The sequence below is a fragment of the Perca fluviatilis genome, chromosome 8 (assembly GCF_010015445.1).
Source record: "Perca fluviatilis chromosome 8, GENO_Pfluv_1.0, whole genome shotgun sequence".
Taxonomy (NCBI): Eukaryota; Metazoa; Chordata; class Actinopteri; order Perciformes; family Percidae; genus Perca; species Perca fluviatilis.
In genome coordinates, this window is record NC_053119.1 from 34,954,907 (window position 1) to 34,982,472 (window position 27,566).

General features: G+C 40.0%; 1 protein-coding gene across 2 annotated transcripts in view; it reads left to right on the plus strand.

The window, feature by feature from the left end:
* LOC120563677 (guanine nucleotide-binding protein G(o) subunit alpha) overlaps window positions 1-27,566 on the plus strand; it is a 142,850-nt gene that overhangs the window by 107,344 nt on the left and 7,940 nt on the right. Inside the window, exons 5-8 of one of the 2 annotated variants that reach the window (XM_039808030.1) lie at window positions 6,634-6,762; window positions 9,599-9,728; window positions 18,145-18,298; window positions 20,415-21,291. In XM_039808030.1, the coding sequence (XP_039663964.1) occupies window positions 6,634-6,762; window positions 9,599-9,728; window positions 18,145-18,298; window positions 20,415-20,602 (601 nt within the window). In that variant the 3' untranslated portion in view covers window positions 20,603-21,291. Of the gene's footprint in view, window positions 1-6,633; window positions 6,763-9,598; window positions 9,729-18,144; window positions 18,299-20,414; window positions 21,292-27,566 lie in introns of those variants that run through there. The other variant, XM_039808029.1, reaches the window with a different exon arrangement.

A 27,566-nucleotide genomic window follows, 5' to 3' on the forward strand; every position in this document is an offset into this window, starting at 1 on the left:
TAAATACTCTTCAAAAAAAAAAAATGTTTACCACTAGATGTACAGTCTATGTTTAAAGGTCGGTGAGCTTGTGTTCATGAAGGGCTGAAATACAAAATAGATGTGGTGATCTGGTCAGTGTGCCTTGAAGCATGTGTGCGTCATCAGTATAAAACGTCCTGGCTTATCCTCTTCTTCTCAGGGCTAAATAATGTCAGGGCTTTTTTCCTCTATCGATTGGATCTTTTATGTCGTGGCCAAGTTGTATCACGTTGCATCATGTCACTGCGGCTTATGCCGAACTGACAAGCGCTGGTTGTAAATATGTGTCCGAACATCACAGTAGGGGAGAGACGTCTAACCTTCCAAAAAAAAAAACGGTTACTTAGCAACAGCTCTGAAGCAGGACGGGGAACACGACCTGCCTTGGGCTGATACTGTAGAAAACATACAGCCACATAGAGTGTTTTTAGATATCAAAGTATACAAATTCTGCCTTAACATGCATTGGTATGTGTACATCTGTGTATGTTTACAGTTAAAATCATATTTTGTATACATTGGCGGATATAGTATGTTGTCAACAGCCCTTTATATTTTGAAATGTCACCTACAGTACAGGCCAAAAGTTTGGACACACCTTCTCATTCAATGTGTTTCTTTATTTTCATGACTATTTACATTGTAGATTCTCACTGAAGGCATCAAAACTATGAATGAACACATAGAATTATGTTTTCTTCAAAGTTTTCTTCAAAGTAGCCACCCTTTGCTTTTTTTGATAACTCTGCAAACCCTTGGTGTTCTCTCAATGAGCTTCATGAGGTAGTCACCTGAAATGGTTTTCACTTCAGATGTGTGCTTTGTCAGGGTTAATTAGTGGCATTTTTTCCCTTATTAATAAAAAAGCAAAGGGTGGCTACTTTGAAGAATCTAAAATATAAGACATGTTTTCAGTTATTTCACACTTTTTTGTTAAGTACATAATTCCATATGTGTTCATTCATAGTTTTGATGCCTTCAGTGAGAATCTACAATGTAAATAGTCATGAAAATAAAAAGGAAACGCATTGAATGAGAAGGTGTGTCCAAACTTTTGGCCTGTACTGTACGTGTAATTAATAATACAGCTTGGACAGCTACCGTGTTATAATATAGTGGCCCTTGTTTGGTCTGTTGATTTCTATAGTGAACCATGTGCAGATGTAAAAGGCTAATGTTGGGTCACGGCACTGTGAGTTAATACACTAAGTGATCAGTATGACTGTGCTATAACTTGGCAACCGCTCGCCTGCATACTTATATAGTCATCTGCATGTCTCTCGCTCTGTGTTGGCCTTTAGATTTTCCTGTCTCAGCTTGGTTTCCTATTCTTGGAGATTCTCCCGTTTCCTCCCAAAAAAAAAAAAAAATAAATAAAAAGGCTACCAGTCCTCTTGGCATTAAGCCCTGTTTTATCAACACTAGTGCCTTAGTTGATGTTAATAACTGGTCAAGACAGTGACTCTTTTTACACATACATGTAACAATACTGCAGGCTACTGAAAATAGAAGAGTCTTGTCAGAGAGAGGGGTAGAGTGTGATTGCGTGCGTGCGTGCGCGTGCGTGCGTGCGTGTGCGTGCGTGCGTGCGTGCGCGTGTTGCGTGTGTTGTGAGAGTGATGCTGAGTATTGCAGCTTGTGGAGAAATATTTAGGTTGAACAGTTGATGTTAATTACTGGCCAAGGCAGTGACTCTTTTTACACATACATGTAACAATACTGCAGGCTACTGAAAATAGAAGAGTCTGGACAGAGAGAGGGGTAGAGTGTGCGTGCGTGCGTGCGTGTGTGTTGTGAGAGTGATGCTGAGTATTGCAGCTTGTGGGGAGAAATCTTTAGACACACACAAATGCGTTCATCTTTGCCATTATAACCTCACAGACAAGATTCTCTCCGCTTGTCTCTCTTTTGTGCTGAGCACTCTTTCAGTGATCATCTATAATACTCTACATCACCAGGGAAATGAGAGGAGCATACGCTGGGGTCTGGTGTTAATCGACCCAGTGCACCATAAAAAAAAAACTTTAAAAATCCTGGTCTGCATACTGTATGCCATCTAAAAATCAGGCTACATAAGCATACAGAAGTCATTAGCCTGCCCTGGCATGATGTAATTTGCATTGCTGTGCATGTAGTGTAGGACCTTCAGGGGACAGCAGTTGTATATGTGAAATAATGTTAGCATTCTGTGTTTATTTAAGCTTGTGTCAAAAATATTGGTCTGAAAGTTTCCTGCAGGGTGGAAACAGGAGCAGCTGACAGCTTCTGTTCAGAGAGGGTTCAACCTACCCTGAAGGTAAAGCTCATACAAAATCACATCTATGAGCCCCAATAATACTGGCAACTTGAACTGACCTTTCTTACTCAGGAGTCAAATATCAATTATTTTAAGGTGTTTCCTTTCTTCACAGTTAGTGGAGTCTGACAGAAACGAGAAAGAGACAGCAAGGCAAGACATTAGCAGGGAGATACTTCAAATCATCAAACATAAGGACACGACTCAGTGACTTCTAGCATACAGCTTGAGAGGTTGCTGAACGTGTGTTTTATAATGCTTAGTAGCGCTGCAACTAGCGATTATTATCATTATCAATTAGTCTGCTGATTACTGATACGCCAGTTAATCACTTTGTCTGTGACACATAAAGTAGTGGAAAATGTCACTTATAATTTCCCAGAGCCTCACACGACATATTGAAATGTCTTTTGTTTTTTTCTGCTCACATTTTTTGCCTCGTGCAGTACATATGTGACCGACTCGGCGACCCACTGTGCTCTTCCTTTCCAGTCTTGGTCATCACTGTCTATGTTTTTGAAGGGGCTGTACTTGACATTCAGAACTTTAATACATCAGCAAGCAAATATTTGCTGTATATGAAGATATAGTAGAGTAATGGCGATCAGAGCAGAGAATAAAGTCCCAATCCCTCTGCGTGTGGTGGAATCCGAAACTCCTCTGTTCTTGGTTTTCATAGCCGATCCAGCTGTGCATGCATGTCGGAATTTCACGCATTGGGAAACGGTCTGTGAGAGCCATGTGGAGACCATTACATCCCTTTTAAATTTCCGATTCTGTTGCATACGGACCAATACAACCACCATCTTAAAAACCTTGGACTATGTCCCCACTGAGGCGGAAAAGTCTGAAAATGCTGTGTGTTTGAAAATGATTTGTATCCACACTACAGTTTTCAAGTAGTGTCTGAAGAGTTTTCTAACCACACTAAAACATAATGGCTAAATTGGCTAAAAATTGCAAAATATTTCGTTCACCAAGAAGGCAACACAAATACAGCCACCATCTGGTAAAGAGCAGTTCTTATGTTCCTGTTTCTAGAAATTCTACACCATAAAATCCACTTTGGGAGACATTTGTGATTAAGTGCACGTTTTTTATATATATATATATATATATATATATATATATATATATACATATATATATATATATAGTGTTTGATTATCTTTGTAATGTTATCAGATCCGTAATCACTATTTTTTTCTATTAATACAGTTATTAATACATTATTGAGTTGTACTAAATGTTTCCCAATTAAAAAATAAATCAAGATCCAGCAGATCACTTTGCCTCATTGTGGCCCTGTTAAAAAAACTCCTTTCTTACTCTCACATTGTCTTTGTCTCCCCCCTTTCAGCTCTCCAATTTCTCTCCACACCCCAAGCTCTTACGCATATTCCTTTCTGTATAATCAATAGTTCTAATCACTGAAGCAGCGTGTACTGACTGTATACTGTGTGTGTGTGTGTGTGTGTGTGTGTGTGTGTGTGTGTGTGTGTGTGTGTGTGTGTGTGTGTGTGTGTGTGTGTGTGTGTGTGTGTGTGTGTGTGTGTGTGTGTGTGTGTGTGTGTGTGTGTGTGTGTGTGTGTGCCAACCACTTCTTGTTATCTCCTCCCCTCTCTAGCCTTTATATATTTTTTCTCATTCTCTTCGAAGTAACTCAGCATCCATTTAAAAGCTCTGAAACAACACTCTCACCAATCTATAAATAAAAGCTTTACACCCGTAACACTAATGGATGCATGGATACATGATGTGGGTATATTTTCTGCTCACATCTCCCGCTCTTCTGTCTCTCTGTGTGACTTCCGGCCAGCCCATCTCTGTTGGAATATCAGTAATGTCTGAATGGTTGGTCTGTGGTAAATTATGTCTCAGCTGCACTTGGTTATAGAAGTGAAGGGGGTTTTCAGAAGGAAATATGTAAGAACTAATACCCTCCATTGTGGGCATTACACAGCTGTAGGTCAGTATGAGGAAAGAAAATGGCATTAAAAGAGCATAACAGACATCTGCCAGCCAATCAGAATAAAATATTATCAGTGTCCATGCTGAAAAAGTGAATAAGTAAGTAACTGCTCCCTTTCTTCCCTCTCTCTCCCCTATTCCTGCTTAATGGTAGTATCCCTCAGCCAGGAAGCTGCCCTCCCAGGGCTGTGCATTATTCAAATTATACTTCTACATTAAAAAATAAAGGTCCACTTCCAGGGATATTCTATTACATAACTGAACAGAGTCATCTGGCCCACCCACTTCCCTTTCTCACTTGTTACCTAGTGGCTATTCAACATGGTAACTTAAATTGCTTTCCCACCTGAGCAGTTAGTCCGTTTTAACCGAACCCTGGAGCATTTAATGGCATATTCCGGTTGGTTTGGGGGTGGTGTAAAACAGTGGTTCTCAACCTTTTTTTAATAATGTACCCCCTTTTGAAATATTTATTTCAGTTCATTTAAGTACCCCCTGACCAATACAAAACCGTTTTGGGTAGAAAAAAAGCCTAGCTACAGTATATAAAGAGGCACAATGCAGAGCTCTGCCGTCTGAGTCTGATTTACTGAACAACAATATTATAACAGAAAAACACTCAAATGCTAGATTTCAAATTGTGACAACTTTAAAAGTTTCAATCAGTTTAGAATCACTAAATGCATTCATTATTATAGTGTATAATTATTTTAGGAATTATGCATGACTGATATTATTTAAATTAACCTTTAAAAAGAAATGACGTACCCCCTGCAGTACTCCAAAGTACCCCTAGAGGTAGGCGTACCCCTATTTGAGAAACACTGGTGTAAAAGCTCATTCAAACTCTGGTGCGGACCAAACAACCGAACTCTGCTCCGCTTGGGAGCGGGGGTCTCGGTTGGCTTCTAAGTGCACTAGAGTTCGGTTCACTAGGAGGGAAGTGAACCAAAAAAACATTGTGCATTTTCTAGCCTGCAATTTCAACTTTACACCCAATTTACAGACTCATGTATGATTAAAGGGATGATAACTTTCAAATCCATAACCTATTATGAGCACACATTGCTCGCCGTCTGTGTGACAACTAGGGTTGGGCATCGTTTGGATATTAACAATTCTGATTCCAATTTTGATTCTTCCTTGCGATTCTGGTTCTTATCGATTCTCGATTCCGATTCTTTGAGTGGTGGAGTTGAAACGGGTCACATGCTTATTTCACAAATAAGACAAAAGTTTTATTTTGATTCAATGGTGGGTTGCAGTTTGACAGGGCTTTTTCAATGTAAAATAAAGCCACACTAGAGCAGCGCTTGCTCCATGGCTGCAACACAACAAGCGCCTGGCCGCTACGGAAACCAAAACTTGCGCATGTTAAATTTGGAACCCGTGATCAGAATTGAAACCAAATCCTCCAAACGATTCCAACAAAGAAACGATTCCGATGGAATCGTAATTTTTGAAACGATTCCAAGTAGGAATCGGTTCTCGATGCCCAACCCTGGTGACAACACATCATCATCATCTCTCTCCTTCACTCGCTGTCTCGTCAGCTGCTCAGATTGTTCGCCTTCTTCTAAAATATTGGAAATGCTGAAGCAAAACCAGAAACCAAGGCGTTATAAATGTGGTGTTGCTCCCTTATTTCTGAGACCAGGAAGTGTTTGCGAGTGTCACTCGGATATTCGGTCCAATAGACCAGTGACCGTTTCAACCATGTGACAAATGTTAAAAATATTTGGTGCGACAAAGTGCAGTCTGACCGCAAACTGAACCAAATGAAAAAAGCAACTTCAATTGAATGATTATACACCTGTTGTGACAGTATTGATCTGTCCACTGACCTTCCCACAGGGGGAGCGTGAAGTGTATAGAAAATGACCCTGCCGCATTCAGTAGAGTAGCACATTTACTCTCATTATTGATGACAGTAATTCAGTGGGTGGCTGTCACATACTGCTTGTTATGTAATGCTTACTCTACCGTTTCACCCACCTGAGCCATAACATACAGTTACTGCTCAGTTACTGCTGCTACGCCTGACAAACTTTCCGTTTACACTTAGTGTGTATAATAGCTATTTAAGTTTAAGTTCTAACATAACACTATTAAGCTTATTTCCTAATAGTATGTTTTCACTTTTAATGTTATAAGAAAAAACTGCTTTTAGGATGAGGACCAACCAATGAATTTGTCAAACGCAGCTCTGTCTTAGCTAGCAATGGCTGGGGTTTCTGGAGTGTAAACTTTGACCAAATGTGTCTTGTTTTTACGCTAGCTAAACTAAAAGTAGTAAGTAGACCGCTGCTGATTTTCGATCTGTGTGTGTCGTTGTGTGTGCGCAGCTACCTAGACAGCCTAGATCGGATCGGTGCGGCAGACTACCAGCCGACGGAGCAGGACATCCTGAGGACCAGAGTGAAGACCACGGGCATCGTCGAGACACACTTTACCTTCAAAAACCTCCACTTCAGGTCAGTATTAACTCATGACGTAGACATTTCTTTTACACCAGTACTCTCTGGCTGCTCCTCTTAATCCACGCAGGAACTCCAGTCTGTAATTAATAAGATGAAATGCTTTAAACAAGTGCCTATATTTATGATTGTCTGTCATTTTAATGAGATCTGATTAAATTAGAGCAATACCGGAGCTGTGGGAATGATGACAGAGAGGAGGGATGGGAGGAGGAGATGGAAGAGAAAAGCAAGAGAAAAGAGGGGAGGAGGCTTTTTCTGACCTCTTATTTAATTACCATATTTCTGCCCCTCTTTACGCATGTACACACACACACACACACACACATAAAAGTTTTGATAGGCACACAGAGTGCGGAGATTAATAAACTGTAGACACCAATTATTTTTCTGGATGGATGCGCTATCCCACTTCAGCTGATGTTTGTTTCACTTCCTGTCCCAATCTCTCTCCTATGCGCACACTGTTTTTTTATTGTGTGTTCGGATACAAAGGCACACACACTCCATTTAAACATGCAGAGAAATGTTCGTTCTGCTGAATGATGCTGTTACTCTTGCAGTTGAGTAGGCGGTGTGCCGGGTATGTTTTGTTGAGAAGCCTAAATATTGTCAGCTCAATTGCTATTACTGGCAGTCAGGCAGTGTGTGGGAGATTGCAGTGTTCCTGTACTGGGTGTAACCCATCAACCTACCTACCATTATACCCATCACATGTGGATCTGTTTCTGGGTTCACTTCACTTTAGATTCACTCCTCTCTGCTAGTGGTTTGTCTAGTGTACTCTACAAACCACAAAAATACAACTTATACATGAGAGTGGTCATCCCAAGCTTACGAAGACATGAGGCGAATTACTTTCTTAGATGGAAAAAAGGTTCATCTGGTCTCAGATATACAGTTCATAGTCTAGTGTTTCGTTGCTTGATCGTTTCAGCTTCACCGTTTTCCTCAGAAGGTCACAGGTCGTGGTGTGACGTGGCAAGACACTGACTTGGTGTTTCCACTGTTCCCTGTCTATGGACTATACAACTAAATATCTGTAGTAAGCCAGCACCTCCTATCTGTACATCCCCATACATTAAAAATGGCCATATTGTCTGATCAAGCCAGCATAATTGCAGAGGAAAGACTGGAGAATCGTTGTTAATGTTCGAAATTGGCCCAAATAACCTTTAGACCAGGAGTCAGCAACTGGCATACGTTAGCTCAACCAATGGCACTCTAGCAATATATGTGCAAGAGAGTTTTTTGGAAATGTTCCAATCAGCATGCCAAATTACGTTATTTACGGAAGTTGATTGACTTTTTCCTCATCTGTATTCCGCCAAGACCTGCCCTACTCTGATTGGCTAGTACTTGTTGCCTACTTTACAGAATACAGCGCAAAGGAGAAAAAAAAATAACAACGGTGGCAGGCTGAATGCTGATATGGCACACTATGTAGCAAGAACATTTTTTAATTGCACTTTTTTAATTGTCGACCCATGCTTTAGACTATGCAACACTGATAAACACCGACACTGTCAGGAGATAGCCACAGGCTGTCTTTGGTAGCCAAAGCTCCAAATCGGCCATCAGTAGGTGATCTAGGACCCCTGTTTTGATTGACGACCAAAGATTTGACAACGTTTTTCTCCGAGTTGTCAAGTTTCGTCTCAGAAATCCCAAAATTGCAGTTTAAAGGCGCCTTTAGACGGCTAAAGCAAAAACATCTCATATGGCCAGTAGTCACACACTCTTACATTCAAGGAATTACTGAGTACATGCCCAATGAGATTAGTCTGGAGAGTCTGCTCTGCACAAGAGGAGTGATCAACGGGCAATGTTGAAATGACTCTGTACGCAATTGGATAGTCCTTCAACCAATCAGACCAACGATCCGGGTGACATACTGGTCCTCCATGAGCACGGCCAACAGTGACACGACCGCAACAACGGGGTTTGAGCTGAGCTCCATTCTTTTGGTCACCAGCGGGGCTAGCTGGTAATTTAGGCTTTTACCAATGCCAGTCGGTAGTAAGGCAAACACATCCTTCTTTTGTAGGAATTGTTCCAGGGCAAGTTTCTGTTCCGTTTTCAGAGAAAACTTGCCTTTGAAATCTTTTAAAACCGCAGCGACAGCGGCATCAACGGGTTGCTGCGCTTCGGTGGCCGCCATGTTGAATGTAAACAAAAAGCTGCTTGCCGTCGCTTCTCTATCATCATGTTGTTAAACCCGCCAATAGGTGGATAAGCCAGTTTGTGATTGGTCCCCGCAGATTTGGAACGGAAGCAGGATAGAAAAATTTACAGGTTTCCAGCCTGAGCTGCAGGGCGAAATCAAATCGCTGGCAGATCGGGCTGGGTTTACCCTGTCTACAATGAGACCGCACATCAACAATGCTTTTCCAATTATCACATTTACAATAAGATGAAAGCTGCCAGAATTTGTGAAATCCCATGTCCCCATTGCGATACTTTGCGATAGATTTTCATGCCCAGAAAAATTAAAGTGAAAAAACCTCTGAGACGTATGGAGCATACACTTGGGTATAGGAACAATAAGTCAGCTGTAGACGATATCAGATCATTGCAAAAAAATTGAAAAAATAGTAGTTTGTGAATGGACCTACAGTACAAAGTCATCACAACTGACTCAGAAGACACACAGTTCAACATCCAAGGCTCTTTGGTTGGATATAGTGATATTATTTGGCACGGGTAAGTAAGGTGATATTTTAAAGTCCCATGGGTGTGTTTGTGAGTGCGTGCGTGTGTGTGTGTGTGTGTGTGTGTGTGTGTGTGTGTGTGTGTGTGTGTGTGTATTCATGTCTGTCTCTCTGTCCATCAGGCTGTTTGATGTGGGAGGTCAGAGGTCAGAGAGGAAGAAATGGATCCACTGTTTTGAGGATGTCACTGCTATCATTTTCTGTGTGGCGCTCAGCGGATACGACCAGGTGCTGCATGAGGACGAGACCACGGTAAGGACCAGAGATGTATAGTAACGAAGTAGAACTACTTCACTACTGTACTTAAGTACTAAAAGGCTGCATCTATACTCTACTGGAAAATGTACTGTTTAATACTTTTACTCCGATACATTTTTTATATGCTGCATCGTTACTCGTTACTGTTATAAAAATGTTACGAATCATTCCAAACCCACATTATCGCTGCCAGAGCACCAGGTTTGATGACGCTGGCTTGTCATTGAGCGAATCAAGCAATCAAGCTGTCTTATAAGAAGACCGCGCGTGCTCCCGTTCTGCCTTTTGCTCTGCTGCCTTCCTGCGTTGAGAACACTTGAGCTTTGTTAGTTTGTTTCGAGATGGAAGAACCAGAAACACCACCTTCAACACCTTCAACTTTGAGTGGTTGTGACGGTGAGGGTGAGGAAGGAGACCACCCCTGGCCCTACTTAGAGTCCATGTTTTCATTTGTCGGAGTGAAAGAAAATTCATGTAGAATCAAGTGCACAAATGGCACACCAGCTTGAGCTATCAGTAAGCACTAGTTAACTAGCTACCCACAGTTCATGACGTGCTGCGGTGTTGTACATTCCTCTCCTTGTACTGCTGCTACAGCCAAAGGAATTGTGAGTGTCCTTTAGGCTAAACATTTGAAATAATATAAACAATATGATATTCAAGCTTTTGACTGCTTTCTTTAATAACTACATAACACAATACTTTTACTTTCAGTACTTGAGTACATTTTAAAATAAACTACTTGCAATACTTAAGAATGTTAAGAATGTTGAATACTTTAGTACTTCCACTTAAGTGTGGTGCTTAAAGAGCACTTCAACTCAAGTGACTTTTTTGATAGAGCACTTGTACTTTTACTCAAGTCTGGGTCTATAGTACTTTATACACGTCTGATAAGAACAGAGCTTCACATTTGTATATTCTCTCTCCCTATGTCTCTCTATCCCTGTCTCTCTGATGCTTTTTTTTTTTTTCACTTTGTGGCCTTATTTTAATATTATTCTAATATTTATAAATATTGTACGTAAAGGAAACTATATCAAATGGCGTTGGTAATGTTATTTCATACATTCAGGATGTGGACATTGGTAATAGTCCCCTAAAACATTCTGACACAGGCTATATAACAGGAATCACCAGGTACGATATTATCACGATACGATACAAAATTATCACGGTACGGTATTGTTACGGTAAGGTATTGTCACAATGCGATATCATAGTACGATATCATCACGCTATGATATTATCATGATAGGATATTATCATGATAGGATATTACCACGATACGGTATTATCACAATGCGATATCACGATACGATATTATGCCAATCCAATATTCTCACGAGACGATATTCTCACGAGACGATATTGTCACGGTACCATATTGTCATGATACGATATTGTCACGATACGATATTATTACGGTACTATGTTGTCATGGTTCGATATTGTCTTGATACAATTTTGTCACAGTACGATATTATCACAATACAATATTATTGCGATTTCAAACATATTGCAATATATTGCAATAGATGACCTTTTTTCCAACTTCAAATTATTACATTTTGGGGAAAAAACTCAACTGTACCATCTAGTAGGGCATTAACAAATAGTGTAATTTAGTTGTCATCAATTACTCCCCATAAGTCAACTAATAGTTAAATATTAGCGGGATATATGATAGATATATATATGCAATATACTGTTTATATGCCCTACCATCTAGTGGACTGAAAAACTATTGATTTTATTATTCTAGTCCCCCAAAAAGCTAAATTCTCATGTGCAGTTTATATAACAAAAAAATATACTTGAGGTCCCTGTATCGATACAGTATTGCCACAGAAAATATTGCGATATTATGCTGTATTGATTTTTTTCCCACCCCTACATAACAGCAGTGTTGCCACAGTTACTTTGAAAAAGTAACTTAGTTACTTTACAGATTACTTGATTTTAAAAGTAATTTAGTTACTTTACAGATTACTTGATTTTAAAAGTAACGAAGTTAGATTACAAGTTACTTTATTAGTTACATTTAGCAACTGCCGAAAACTCCCCCAAAGCCTCAACATAAAAATGACAACCGGTTTACTGTGAGGCAGCTCGGCGTTGCCAGTAGTAGGGATCTGGTTTATTATGGCACAAAAGAGAGCCAGTCAACCGTGTTTAAGGGCAGCATTTCCGCTACAACATAGGCCTACTGCCCGACAAACTTCTTCAACTCTCCCCCACTTACTGGTTTTGCACCGAAGTCCAGCTTTTGCTGTTTGGGTGGTGGGGGAACTCCTGCTCTCTGCTTCGCACCACCTGCTGGGACTTGCTCTGTAAGTTTGACTGCAGTGCTGCGACTCCAAATGTTTCTTCACAGTTGACGTAGTGTTTTTGTAGCTAGATAGCACTTTGTTGCCACCAACACAGAGTGTACAACGAACCTTAATATTGCCGTCTTTAGCTGACACAAACTCAAAATAGTGACTGTATTTCCAGCTAGAAAACGCACATCTCTCTCCTCCCTCCATTGTTGTTTACGTTTGTGTCGCTGCGTGGTACATGTGACCTGTCCTCATGCTGAAAACGTGACTCCCCGAGACGCAAGAAGAAAGCAAAAATATATATTTTTACTAAGGAAAATGACAAAAATAGTAACGCACAGTGACTTGGATACGTACATTTTATCTGATTACTGGTTTGGAAATATTAATGCGTTAGATTACTCGTTACTGAAAAAAGTGGTCAGATTAGAGTAACGCGTTACAAGTAACTCATTATGTGGCATCACTGCATAACAGCTAGTATAAAGATGGAGTATGCGCTTGTTCTAAATGTAGAAACGATGTTTGAGCTGACATTAAACACACGGCCTGTGTAAAAGCTTGAGACAGGGAAGGATAAATGTCTGTGGTGCTCTTTGATGAGCTGCTAAAAATTTTTTTAAATGTTTATATTTGCATTTCAAACAAACTGCTTCCTTTTTTGCTCTGATTTTGCATCCATCTGAATATCAGGTGTACAAAAAGCATCAGTGTTCTGGTTGTTTCCGTACAACCAGAACACAATGTGAATTTCTATGGAATTCCTTGGGTGTTTCCTCTGGATCTCCGTTTGGTACACCATCCTCAGAGATCACCGTCATGTAAATATATCAACAGAATAACATTGAAGGCCACATTGAAAATACTTGTTGGACTTGTTTTGATGCAAAAATACAAGCGGAGACATAGAGGAGTATATGTGAGTTATTTTTATCTATGCAAATCATTCTTCCCAGCGTTGACACTGCAAACCAAGTTGCATGCTGACAAAAGCAAATGACCTGTTTTAAATAATGGGAAGGACATGTACAGTAACGTATACAGTATATGGTTGCTCTAAAGGCAAATAAGGCTGATTCTGAGATATACAGCAGGTATAACAGTTATTTAAGATGCCTGTATTCACTTTACTGTTACTTACTTTACATTACTCTTTTAAAATTTGGAGTTGAATACTACAAATGTTGAACGTGTAAATAATACGAACACAAAGTAAAATGTAGAAGTAATTAAAAAAAGAAAAACAAATGAGATCATATGCAATAAATAAGCAACTCAAATAATATTGATCATGGTCAAAAGGGGTAGGAAGAAGTTGAGAAAAAAAAATGCAAAAATGACACTGAAGTTCAATATGATATTAGGTGAGCATAGAACATTATTGGTGTAGTTTGCAAAAAAGCTATCACTCAGAATGAATCAAATTCATAAAAAATTTGACTCTATACAAGACTCACAGTGACGACACTGGACTACAGCAATAGTTAATAGAAACATTACTTTTTTGTTAGTGTTTGTTTGTTAAAAAAAGATGTATTATTGGTAAATAAAAACCTTTACAGGACTACCACCATTTTTTCACATTGAAAAACTGTCACTGTGCGAGTATTTTAAATGGCTGTGGGGTGGCAAAACAAAAGACTTATCTGATATTTGGTTAAAACAAGGCTCTGACATTTGAGTATTAATACTAACAACATGTACCCCACTGACGCTGTGCTGTGTTCTTGGTTCTTTATTGTTTATACTAAAAATCAATAAAATCTGAGTTTCAAAAAAAAAACAAGGCTCTGGGAATGGTTAAACACAGTTACAATGCAGCAGCTCACTGTCTCCTAACACAAAGGCCACACCCTGCCGTGTGCAGACGATGTGTGCAACCTAAAAACAAATTAGCTGATTTGAATGCACGGTGCTCACTGCTATTTACAAAGCCTGAAGTGTATCCTCTGAGAATTCCAGGCTGGGAAATTGTGCTCAGTAGCTGCTCTATTTATGCAGATGTCATCAAGCCCTCCCTCTGAGCTGGGAGCAGCAGAAGAACGTCAGATGCAGAGAGAAAATATCCATCATAAAACACTCACAAGCAGCTTCTAGTATGGGTTACATATCTGAGGCCATTTAGTTGGTGTGCAGTGTTTTCTGTTCTTGCAGACATCTGTCCAAATGTAGGCGATATGAGTTCATGGTAATATTTTGAGTGCAGCTGCTATCGTGCCTGACAGCTGAACACGTCTCTGCTATGTACAACATTAATAGTAAAACTTAATTTCCATCTCTAAACATCAAAGAGCCATTTCTAAATTCACTATTTCCAGGGAGAAATCCGTTGTAAAGAGACAAAATACCAAATTTTCCACTGACAATACCTCAATAGATCAGACTGTAGAGCAGTAATATGTTTTAATTTTTTTAATTACGGCGCTGAGTCAATTTAATGTTTTACTATGAAATTGCGGCCCCTATTATCTTTTCACCAACACAGCCCACAGCTGAAAAACAAGATCAAATAGGCGAATACAAGGCAATTTGTGGCGAAATGGGTGTCCCAAAAAAGAAAAATTACCAATCAAACAAAAGTCAAAGGGCTGCATTAAACATCCCAGATCAACATGTCAACATGACGCGTTATTGTTGAAAAGCAAACATTAGCGTGGGAGTATTAATTAGCAGGCGAATAACCAAATGTTTTTCGGCGAGCGCCCACACCCACTTGTCAGTTCTGCTACCACACACATTCATGGCATGTGATTCAGAAAGTACAAGTATGCAGTAAATACATTCTACAATCGGACAGGAGAGATAACACCCTCTCCTCGCTGATAAGGGAGTGATAAAGTAATACATATATCCCTTTTGGGCAAGTTATTAAAATCACTAATATGCTGAATTGAATTAGAAAGCCAGCCTTTTCCCATAATACTTATCCTGTCTGGACAGGGGTTAAGAGTATCTAATGGTGGATTTCTCCTTTTACATCTTAGATTCTTAGTATAGCAGACACTTACAGAGTAAGATAATGCATATACAATTCATACTGTATGTTCATTATTATTGTTCTTATTATTTCTTAAGCCTACTTCAGAGGCTTGATTTTACATGGAACCATAGTCTACATATGCATGTAACAATGGTTTGTTTTGTGGTTGGTAAGTATTAAAGTATAATGGAAAGCCAGTAGGGACAATAACACATTTTTCACTACTTCCCAACAACAATAATTACTAATAATATGAAAAACTGAGTTAATGTGACCTGGACCCGGACGGAGCATGTGAGCGGAGCGCGAGCGAGCGAGGAGTGCGAGCAAGAGGATTTTGGATTTAGCACCAAGCGGATTTTTAAAATGTTGGAGTGTTGCCTTATCTTCTGCTCCAATTTCGCCCCGGGACTCGCTCACACCATGAGTTGGAAGCATGCCCCCGAGCCCCCCGCGGGGGAAGCGGAGTGAAACGAACCGTTCCGTGAGCGTGGAGTGGAAATTCTCCCCGCTCAAATGCTCTGGACTAGCCGCATAAAATGGATGGTTGTACTAACCAATGAAAAATGATAAATGGATTATTATTATTAAAGTCTTTGCTGAAATTGACACTTGCCCTGTAGCTAGCAGTAGCGACACTGTGTTTGCTACATTTCTGATGGGGCTGACCGACTCCACAAAAAAGGGACGACACCACCTCCTGCATGCACAATCCACTGCACAACCTCACTTTCAGTTTGTTGGTGTCTCCCAACAGCCCGCAGTCAGATACAAAAACATTGTTTAACTATCATTACTGCCTATGGCCGGCAAGAGAAAACATTCAATACTTGTGTGAATTAAATGAACAACTTTGCATTGAGGAAACTGAATTTAATGCTTTTTAAACTTTTTTTTTAAAGACCCGCTGGTACCCTGTAATTTGCAGTACCTGTATGATATGGTATGGTATTGCCTGGTTAATGAGGTCACAGGTAACAGGTTGTCTGTTTTGTTTGCGGGGTTGTCCTTTTGAGAGGACAATACAGAAGTAAAAGTCTACCTCACTGGCCCCATGCTGAAGGTTTTCACTGAACACTATGTATCTTTGTAAACATTCAAGTGCTGTATGGAAACACACACACGCAGTACAACACATACTACTTCTGCTGCTTTGTAAGTCCCTTCTTTCTATTGAAGAACTGCTTGCATTATGTTTTTCTCTGCCTCTCCCTGTCTTGTTTCCACACACACACACACACACACACACTTTACAGTGACAACTAGGTGAACCCTGTCTGGATGAAGTCCTGTCCCTCTGCCTCTAAATACTTTCTTTTCAGCACTAGGGGTGTGTATGTGTGTACTGTATGTGTGTGTTTGGAGTAAAGGGGGTGTCATAAAAGAAGTAGGACGTGGGTGGGTGAGCGGGTCCCTTGCATTTTCTGTTCCTGCTCTAAGCTCCGTCCTGCAGCATCTCTGGCTCCTTCCACTCCTCCTGTCACTCTCGCCATCGACTGTCCTCTCTAACCAATCAGCAGTCAGATCTTCCCCAGATGCTCCACCCACAGACAGGTACGAAACCTTTCGATAGGTTAATACACCTACCATGAGTTGAAAGCAGTGCCTCTTTCTGTTTGTGAAAACAAGGAATTGAATCGTCTTACAGTGTGTGTTTGCACAGCTTCGTCAAATGTTGTATTACTATCTGTCTATATATCTATTTATCTGTCTGTCTGTCTGATCACTTCATTATTTATTATTAATTATTGTACCAACTATTTAAACCTTCTCTCATCTGTTGTATGTGAGGCCACATTGCCTGAATCTACAGTAACATGCCACATTTCTAGTTGGCTCTATTCTGATTGGTTGATTGGCCCCATCAGTCACCTTTTTTTCCCCCTGTCCTGTCCTAAACTAGGCAATACAGGATCATAACCAGAAAGAAACTGCTTTCAATTCATCTCATTCTTAAAAAGAATCAGTCTCATATGTTTTCATAAGCAATTTTATATGCAGTATGGATAGGATAGTGTTGTTTTTTTAGCATTAAAAAGTAATGCCGTAACAACTCAGCCTGTAACAACTCAATCTAGAAAGCCAAAATATCCTGAGAAAGTACCTAACGATGGAAAATAGTACTATTGTGTAAAATAATACAAAAATGAATTTCATATTTAATGTATTTAAATTTAGTTTTCATGCTTTGTTTTAGCTCTATTTCAGATGCTCATTTAACAGTGTACAGATAGGCCTTAAATCTTGTTTTTAACGTAGCGTTTATTCTTTATATACCCTGTGGAGTTTTCATTGTAAATCTTTTTTTTTTTTTTTTTTTCATTTACATTTAAAGTTTTTTACCAAAAATGCATTGTGTGGATCCAGCCTTAAGAAACATGTTCAATTTTCTACCTCGTAAGAATTTATAAAAGCTAATTTAAATGCGCTTTGTTTACATCAACCTGTTTTCATTTATTCTCCTCCCTCATTGGTACACTGCAGCCTTTATAACTCACAGATTACATAAACCTCTACTCACGGTGAGAGGGTTGTGTCCTCAAGCACGTGCTGCAGAATACCTTCTACGCTCAATACAATTTTTTTTAAAGCATGGCTCTACAGTGCCCCTAATGGTCACAAACTCCACAGGGTACCTTTGAGCTTTCATTTAATCATTGTTACATAGTACAGTTAGAGTAGGCAGTGGCTCACAGCTTAAAAGCTAGAAGTGCATGGCTTTGTTTAACTCAGCTGCAACATCCAGCTTACTAATAACTCCTATAACTGATGTGTTGCTACACACACTCTCTCTCTCTCACACACACACACACACACACACACACACACACACACACACACACACACACAGCAGGAAATGCTGTGTCCGTAGACAAGAGGAACTCTTCAGTACTTCTGTTCTGCTTTTTATTTAATCGGCTCCTCTTTGTTTTTCAGTGGTGTGTGTGAAGTGTGTGTGTTCTCGATTTGGCTACTTTTCTGAACACAAATTTTTTATACTTGTCTGGTTGATTAAGTGTGTGTGTGTGTGTGTGTATTTGTGTACCATGATCATGCAAACGAGTGTGTTTTAAAGCCCATTTAACCCTCGCTCATCTCTCTTCTACAGAACCGAATGCACGAGTCTCTGAAGCTGTTTGATTCCATCTGTAACAACAAGTGGTTTAACGACACCTCCATCATCCTCTTCCTGAACAAGAAGGACCTCTTTGAAAGCAGGATCATCAAGTCACCACTGTCCGTCTGCTTCCCTGAGTACACTGGTATATATCCACACACCTGGCAGTGATATTTTTTGCTTTAGTTCATGCTATATACTGTATAATAGTATGGACACTAGCAGGCACTGTGGATGCTGAGGTAGAGCTCCCCCCACCCAGTAGTCACAAACATTTAAAAACGAGCTGATTATGGAAAGACAGAAAAGTCCTCACTTTAAGACTTCCAAGTTTTTGGCCAAAGAGTCATTGACTACATTGATAACACTAAAGCCAACTCCTTAATCTGTGAACATGTCAGTATAGTCCACTGTGCTTTCACTTGAGTCACTGATTTCAAAAGATTTTATGACATTGACATGTCTAGCACACTGCTCTTGCTGCAGCATCCCCACTTATTAAAGAAAACTAATATTTCTGTCCCTCTGGACCTTTGTCAAGAGTTACAGTGTACAAATATAGTATTTTTACCACCTGTAGTTGTATTATTATGTGGATTTAGGGCTGGGTAGCAAGGCCAAAAATGATATCCTCAATTCTATTAACAAGATTGGGGACAATTCACAGTTTCAATCAATGGTTTTGTGGCTTAGGACTGTCAGTACTAGTTGCTTCAACTGAGAAGAGCACAGGCATGCACATTAATATTAATTAATTAGTTTCAGCACAGATGGAGCCGAAAAGTCAAGCTAATGAATCTGTTTGTGCTTCTTACAGATGGCTGCTAGCTAGTGTTAGCCACATAACAGAGACCCAAGACAGCTAATGTAGCCAGCTATCATCTATGTTCATGTGTGGCTAAAAGTAACGTTTGTGCGCACGTTGTAATGAGTCAATTTTCACCAGTTGACACAAGGTGCAGAAACGCTAATCTGAATTGAATCAAATCAATCTGGCTCTATCAATCACTCTGCACATATTAACTTTACAGCATCTTGGCTCCACCCCGGCCTTTATCTTGGGAACATTTCTCTGCATAAAAATAAGGTGAATTTGGCGGCATAATTATGGAAAAAGTACAATTGCTCTGATGAAAGTTACACTGCATACAAGGTTGTGTGAAGAAGGATGAATTGAGAGGAGCACAAATAGACGGAATGGGAAATAGAAGATTGAAGGTAACAGAAAAACAGCGAATAAATCAGGTGTGTTATCAGGAGTGCAGAGGAGAGGAGCTAGAGTGTCTTACATACAAGAGAAAAAGAGAGATAAGACAACACAGGGGAACACAACAGAACGTGAGAAAGCCAGAGAGAGCAAGAGAGTGTGAGAAAATGAGAAGGGAATAGACAAAGCAAGACTATGGGAAAGCAAGATGGAGGGAGACCAAAACAGCAAGACTGTGAGAAAGAGAGAATTAGGATTCCAAACCTGCTTCCTCCCCTCTTCTTCTCTTCTCTTCATCCTTTTACATGGCCAGTTTTGTTGCCTATTCTGATGAAGTTGCCACTGAAGCAGACAGACACACCACAGTTCTGCTAATGGCTGAGAGCCAAGTAGATGTTAGTGACACTTGGAGCAGAAATGACTCCAATCACAGAGATCGGACTCATTCCATCTACGTTATAGCAAATTAAAGCTCTTGATTAAATCCACCGCATGCCAAATGCTTGCATTACAAGCAGAACTAACTCTCACAGTTAATAATGGAGTGGAACTAAAAGGGCATAGAGTAGAAATGAATCAGTATACAGTATAAATAATGCTTCTATCCTTTTGGCTCTAGGACCGAATATCTGTTACAGTCTTGTACTGTTGCTGTATAAAGTCTGTGATACATTGGCAATATTCAGAAACTGACAAGACGCGTGGCGAACAATACCACGCCATAACATTTCCATCACATTTCATTTGTCAGTCCAAAATTACCTTTCCTTTTTCTGTGAAAAAGTTGTCCATGTATCATATTTATTAAAGCTTGGCTAGCAGTAAGCACAGCCCCTCCGTACACCTCAGCAGAATGTGTGCTGAGCTGGAAAGTCAAAGGTTATGTTTTCATGAAATCTCAGAAAATAGTGCTGATACGGGAAATTATATAAAGGTCCAGATGACAACAGCTTTTAAGCCTTCAGCTCACTCCCACTATATGTCATCTCTCTCTCTCTCTCTCTCTCTCTCTCTCTCTCTCTCTCTCTCTCTCTGTGTGTGCCTCTCTCCTTAGGTCCAGACACTTACCTGGAGGGAATAGACTACATTAAGGGTCAGTACGAGAGCAAGAACAAGTCACCCAGCAAAGACGTCTACTCCCATGTGACCTGCGCTACAGACACCAACAACATCCAGTTTGTCTTTGATGCTGTCACTGATGTCATCATAGCAAATAACCTGCGGGGGTGTGGCCTGTACTGATGATTCTCTTAAATGTTAGCCAGTGTTTGACCTGTGTTTACCTATATGGTACCAGTTTGTACCATATAGGTATGTGGCCCATATCAGTGAAGTCATCAAATGATAGCCAGGCAAATATGGGGTATGGGCTGTGTTTGGGATGTCATCATACTGCTTTACTGTAAGGCTGGCTGTTAGTTCAACTTGACTCTTAGTTAATTAATTGATTCTTTGAACGGTTGGTTGGTTCATTGAGAGTTGTTTTAATGCGTTTGCCTTTTTTTTACTTCCTCCTAAAGATGAACCAATGAAAAATTCCAGTAACTTTGTGCTAGGGCTGGGCGATATTTCCCAAAAAAAAATTCCCCGATGTTTTATCACAAGAAAATCCAACGATTTAAATAGATTTTTACCCCCTACTTAAAATCACTCTGCAGATGACAAAGAAATTGTTAAAAACAAGTTTTAACTTTATTTTGTTATGACTCATACACGCACGCACGCATATACATGGGGCATGTATACCATTATGATTATTCATGCCAATTTTGTGGAAATATATATTGGTTTGTGTCCCGTCCCGTCCCCCCCCCCGAAAGAATGACAAACTTATATAAGTATGCTATATATTCAAAAAATTATATAATGATAATAACAATAATAAAAACGGATGCATGAGATAAAGCTGTTTTCACTGATACAGATAATTCACTTCTCGTTCCTCGCCTAAAAGTTTAATTCATTTTGACTTTAGTTGCGCTACCTTGCCCCTATTTTCACCTGTTGCTGAGTAACATACATTAACATCCCATGGTCTCGTGAATGTAGCATAACTGTAGCAAGCTCCTTCGTAGTAACTAGCGGTAAAAACGTTGAAGAGGAGCTCCGTGCTACAAAGCGGCGGTTGCTAGTTGTTTGAGCCGTCACAGCTTGGTCGTATCAACAGCGTTTAGTAGATGTGTTGAGCCACAACAGAGCTCCTCAACACCGTCTCCGGTGCTCCCCGTGGTGCTCCGTCAGGTCAGCGGTAATTGGTGGTTCAGTTTTCCGAGAATAGGCGACTGTGAACCGGGTACAGAGCACCGCGAGCTGCCGGTCATTTCGGCGGAGATTACACTTAAGTAAGTAATGAAACGACTAGTTAAGAAAAGAACTAATGTTAGTCCTTGTCACTGCCATGTTGTGTATCTTTATGGCTAAGCCCATTCGGCGTAGTTCCGAGCCCAGAGGGGAGCGTCGGCAGATGATGATGAGAAAACCGATTTTCATTTAAACAAGTCGACGTTAACTACACATTTGAGTTAATCGATAAAATCGATTTATCGCCCAGCCCTACTTGGGCATTTAATTGTACCAAAACTCAAAATTCTTTTGCTGGTGTGCTGCAGGAATCTTAGCAGTAGTGCCTTACTCAAAGAACTAGACTTTACTAGATTTACATTTAAATTTTGAGTTGTCACTCTTTTGCCTTAGATCTATGCCTTAGTCACACGAAGGGCCAATGTGAAACTGATAAATAAGTGGTTTAACTAGTCTTTATCAGGGTCAAGTTCAGTTGACTCTGTTTACGTCAGAAAGATGTTTTTATTATGTGCATGAGATATTAAACTGTTGACAAGGTTAAGTCCCGCCTACTAAGAAGACATTCAAAGTAAACGCCAAGTCATCAGCAAAAAACTGCATTTGTATATACTTTGTGCAAAATAGCTTATGTGCGCGCCTTCTTCATTATTTTGCTTGCGTTGTCTTATTTGTTTTATTTAGTTTTCCTGATGACAGCCCTGCTCTGATGTATGCGGCGCACTGCATTGTGTCTGGCTGCTTTGTTGCACTAAGCTGTGCTCTGTGGCGCTCCAAAAGAATCAGTATTTAATCAGTAAGGACATTATGAACTAAATCATCATATGCATGGATACTGAGAAAAAGATTAAGCAATTATTGTGAAATGATTAGATGAAGTCAAACTTAACTCATTATTATATTACTTTGACAATAGCATTTGTTTTTTTATTTCATAGCACTAGCTTAGCCTGCTACGGGCTACAAGACAGGGGAAAAGAAACAGTGACACTATCATGAGAAACATGTCAGTGAAATAATATTATATTTAAAAAAAAAGAGAAATAAGTATGATAATTTAATTAATGATAATTTAGGTTTCAGTTATTTATTAAATCATTTCAAGTGATATTATTTTCTGTATTTTACCATAGTCATATGTAGTTTGTTTAGTCATAATAATATACTTAGTTATGAAATCGTATTCATTGGTTTGATGTTGCCCATTTTGTAGTTCTGTATCAAACAGCATGACGCCCTGCTTAACATAATTATTGAACAAGTAGGGCCAGTTAATAACACAGTGTCCATTCATCTGGTCCTGTCCTCCACTGGCCGAAGAAAAACATACAGAGTCCAAACAGCATCACTTTAGCGTCAATACAGCAAAGCCTCACACTACAAAACCTGTGGGAGGAAAGGGATTTTCAGAATGGACTCCTCAGAATATAAAATACAATGAGACCAAAGGTAATCCCATGTATTAAACATGACTGTTCTTCAGTCAAACTCTTAAACCACATTTCTCTTATATTTTACTGCATTTTGAATTGATGGCAATTAAGTTCACTAGGTCAGATTTTAAAAACCCAGTTGGTCCAATTTAAAGCCCTTATGTGTAGATGTGCTGGCCAACACAATTGTGATTGGTTCAAAGAAATGCAAACAATCCAGAGCATTTTTTTCTCCAATTCCAGAATGTATCTGTGGTGTAGCCAGACCTTACTCCACGGTGCTGTGGAGATAGGTCTGGCAATGCGAGACTACAGCCTCAATGATTGATTGCGCCAATTTCTACTAGAATTATTTAATTATTTCTACAATCAAAAAGTAATTTCATTAAAATAATTTAAAGATGCTATAATGACAAAAACATTTGGGCTTTAAGAATAAGAGACATTATTTTGAAAACAATTAGAAAAAATATGTATTTTATATGTTGTGATGTCATTTGACTTAAGCAGTCATTGGCAGTAATCTTGTTAAAATATGCAGCGTCAGTCATGTTTTGAGCAATGGTTGCTCATCATTTTTTTAAATACTACTCAGCAAGAGTTCATACAGCACAATTGAATTGGGTGTTTCCATGTTGCAAAGGAATAGCGTTAATAATGTCATTAGTTTTTTGGCCTTGGAGAGTGAAAAATGTTTGTAATTGAATTTGTATCTTTGTAATATAATGTCTTTTGATCAAAGTTAGGAGTATAATTTCTTGCTTTCCCTTTGCCTTAAATGTATAATATTTGAATTCAAAGCGAGGAAGTTGCCATTTCTTTGGCAATTTTCTTCCATCCCTGTGCATGTCACCTCTGGTTGTATTTTTTGATTGATTTTTCATGCTCTTATGTTGCAGCATTCATAGGTCCACTATAAAATCACTTTAAATGAAGAGCTATATGAATATGAAGAGGTACATGTAGTGCTCTGACTCAACCAGACAATTCCCAGACTATGCTTCAAAGACAGGATTGATTTTAGAGGGCCCTGGAGCCGCATTCATTTTGTAAGTCTGCACTGTGTAATATCCCTATTGTCCACCTCTCCGCCTTAATAAGCCAGAGGTGAGCTTTGAAAGATTGTGTGCTGGTGGGTACATATAGTTCTCTGGAACTAGGATGTCAACCCTGTGACTATTGTTTAAGCCCCGATGTTTTGCTTTCTGCTGAGCGAGTTCCATTTCTGCTGGATAGTAGCCATCCCAGAGCAGCTGTAGGGTTGAGGTTTGATGTAGTGCACAGCTTAGTTGAAATGAAAAGATGTGTGTGCAATGTGTTGGAACAGAATTTAAGCTGTGACATTAAAGCCAAATTGATGCATATAATACCAGGACAATATCATCAGCTTCTCCCTTCTCTCTGTATAAGCAACAGTTTACAGCATCATATGGAATATGAGCTTTGTTTGTCTGTGTTTACAGCTTTACCGGTGTGAGTGCTCTCTGGCAAACAGAGGTAGAGAACTTCCTTATTTATTTATGAGCAGGGCATTTGCTTCATTCTACTCTCCCCTCCACACTCGAACAACGTCTTCACCCTCTGCTCAAAGCTGCACGGTTGTTGTTCTTTTAACAAGGGGATGACGTCATCGTCTCTTCCGACTACATCTGTGCCACCTTTTTAGAACTGTCTGTCCTACCCCGAAAAACGCCCCCATAAGTCGTTTGTTCAAGCCGCAATTGTTTTGCCGTGGCGGCGCCCTCATAGTAAGACAGGGCCAAAACAGGAAGTAAGTTGACAAAGTATAAGAACGCCATCATCTGCATAAGGAGATAGTTTGGGTGGGGGATGGGTCAAACAAACACAGGACTTTCACCCAGGAAAACGTGTCTGCGTCACATGGGTAACCGGAAGTGAAGTAAAGTTACAAATGTCCATGATTTTAACCCAAACCACGAAGTATTTTATATATTTTGTGTGTGTGTGTGTGTGTGTGTGTGTGTGTGTGTGTGTGTGTGTGTGTGTGTGTGTGTGTGTGTTTGTTGCGTAAATGTGTACATGTATGTGTTGTGTGTGAGACAACATCAGCCCATGTGGGGGTTGTGGTGGAGTCAGTATCTGTGTTAATTACCCAGAAGGCACCTGTCTACCCTTTCCACACACAGGCCCTCAACACACACACACACACACTGAAGATGCAAACACACCCATGTCACCTTACATTACTTGCCCGTGCCAAATACTACCAACATATCCAACCAAAGAGCCTTGGATATTTTTTGGTTCTTTTGGTTTATAATCTTCTCCTCTGACTTATTACATAATATGAAAGTAAAATTATCTTACTGCACTGCAGTGACTTGTAATAAACATAAAACCTCAAAAGTGTTTGTCCTGAAATTATGTCAACATAAGTCCACATGAATGATTTCTATGATTTCCCTTCTTTACTTCACTTTAAACCTCTGTCAGTGGTTAAATTGTGCGTAGAAAACCAATTTTATTTGTAGTTTGCATAGAAGCCCAATCAAATATTTCACGCTGACATGCAGAGCATCTGTGCTTAATTCTTAAATGTGGGGGTTATTTTAAATGCAGTATACAGTTTACATCATTTGAACATTTGCACTTTTACATAGTAGAATCATGCCCTTGCACAATTCATTAATTGAATCCATCATGATTATTAATCATCCCCACTTAATGCAGGACAGTTTGCTTGTAGACACTTTCTAGGCCCTTGCCTAAATGTTTTTTTTGTGTATGTGTGTCGCTATTTTTATGCCTGAAAGCCCTAAGAGCAGCCAGCAGTAGACATGAGTTGTGGAACAATGGGCTGGTGAAATCTTCATCCACAGTGAGTTAGAAAGCCCCATTTCACATTCAGCTGGACATGCCTACATTTGTATTTGCCCTCAGGTTGGCAATGGCAGCATACTGTTCAAGCTTTGTCTTCCAACCTCTTGCATTGCTGTGTTAACCTCAGGCAGTGCACAGACCAGGATGTATCCATGTTTCTGCTGTACAGATTCTTCAGTGGAATATCAGATGTAACTGTTACTGTGACTGTGTTTTTGCATATTTAAATCACATAACAGTGTTCTTTAATAAATAATGTAGTATTTTTTTTTTTGGTTAACCTTAATTTTATACAATATTAAAATAACCTTGCAGACACCTGAAATGTGATTTTTGTGTCAAAGCCAATATTTGCGCGTTTTTTCTCCGCCCCTGTGGACTCGCTCACAGTGAGATTCCATTGAAACGAATTGATTTAGCTGCAAAATGTTGCTCTTTTAAATGCTGGCATAGCATACCAGTATACAGGATATTCAGTAAATGGACCAAAACGTACCCACGGTGCAATTTAAAGTAACCACAATATAAAAGTGTGAAATCAGATTGGAAGAGAAAAGTTCGATCAAGGACTCTACTTGTGCTTCATCCTTGTTAAACTGAGCTCCCATTTCATTGCTGAGTAAACACACAATTAGAAAGTTGTAGAGCCAAAAACATCCCTTTGGGGGTCATTTTCCGTCGCGCTTGGTCGGGACTCTTGGCGTCACTTTTGACGCTCTGGGTCAACGTGCGTGGTAAAACCACTTAGGGTTAGGCAAAGATCGTGGGTGGGGTTACAGAATGTGCGTTTCAGTGACACGCGGAACAAGAACGGGACACAAACCGCTCTCTCCAGGGTGAAAGTTCAACCCATCCTCCACCCTAAACCTACTTACACAGATTTTAGGTCTTTCGTACTCCTCGCTACCGTTGTCGCTGTTAATACTGCGTCATCTTCCAGCGCCGCGGCCGATCTACCGCTATGCCCTGTGCGTCCCATACGAGACGCTAAAGGGTGATGTTTGCGTCACTATCTGACGCTCAGAGCCACTGACCAAGCGTCAGTATTTCATGAGTCGGTACGGACAAGCTAAATAACTCTACTTTCTCTTTAGACTGCGGCTTGTTGTTTCCTCTTCGGCACTCTCCCACTACGTCATACAGTATGCTGCATCCGGGGCCAAAATGATTGTGTCTGTATCCCAGAATGATAAGCGGTGTGGCCAGACTAAACACCAGCGCTGATTCAGCGCTATTGAGATAGGTCTGGCTATGCAAGACTAACGTGTGACAGATGGTGATAGACAGATGTTGAAAAGTGCCTGCCCTTTTTTTCAAACAGTTTCCGATGACTGCTTTTCAGATGGATACGAGTTACAAACGATCTGGCGCACCAGTTTATTTATTTCTTACACCTAAACCTCTCTCTTTCTCTCTCTCGATCGATGCTTCCCTCAGAGAGGAACTATGAGCTCATCACTCTGTGTGTGTGTGTGTGTGTGTGTGTGTGTGTGTGTGTGTGTGTGTGTGTGTGTGTGTGTGTGTGTGTGTGTGTGTGTGTGTGTGTATGTGTGCGTGCGTGGCGTGCGGAAGCGTACATGTGTGTGCTTGTGCTATGTTTTTTTTTTTTGCTTATGTTATCTGTCCGTACT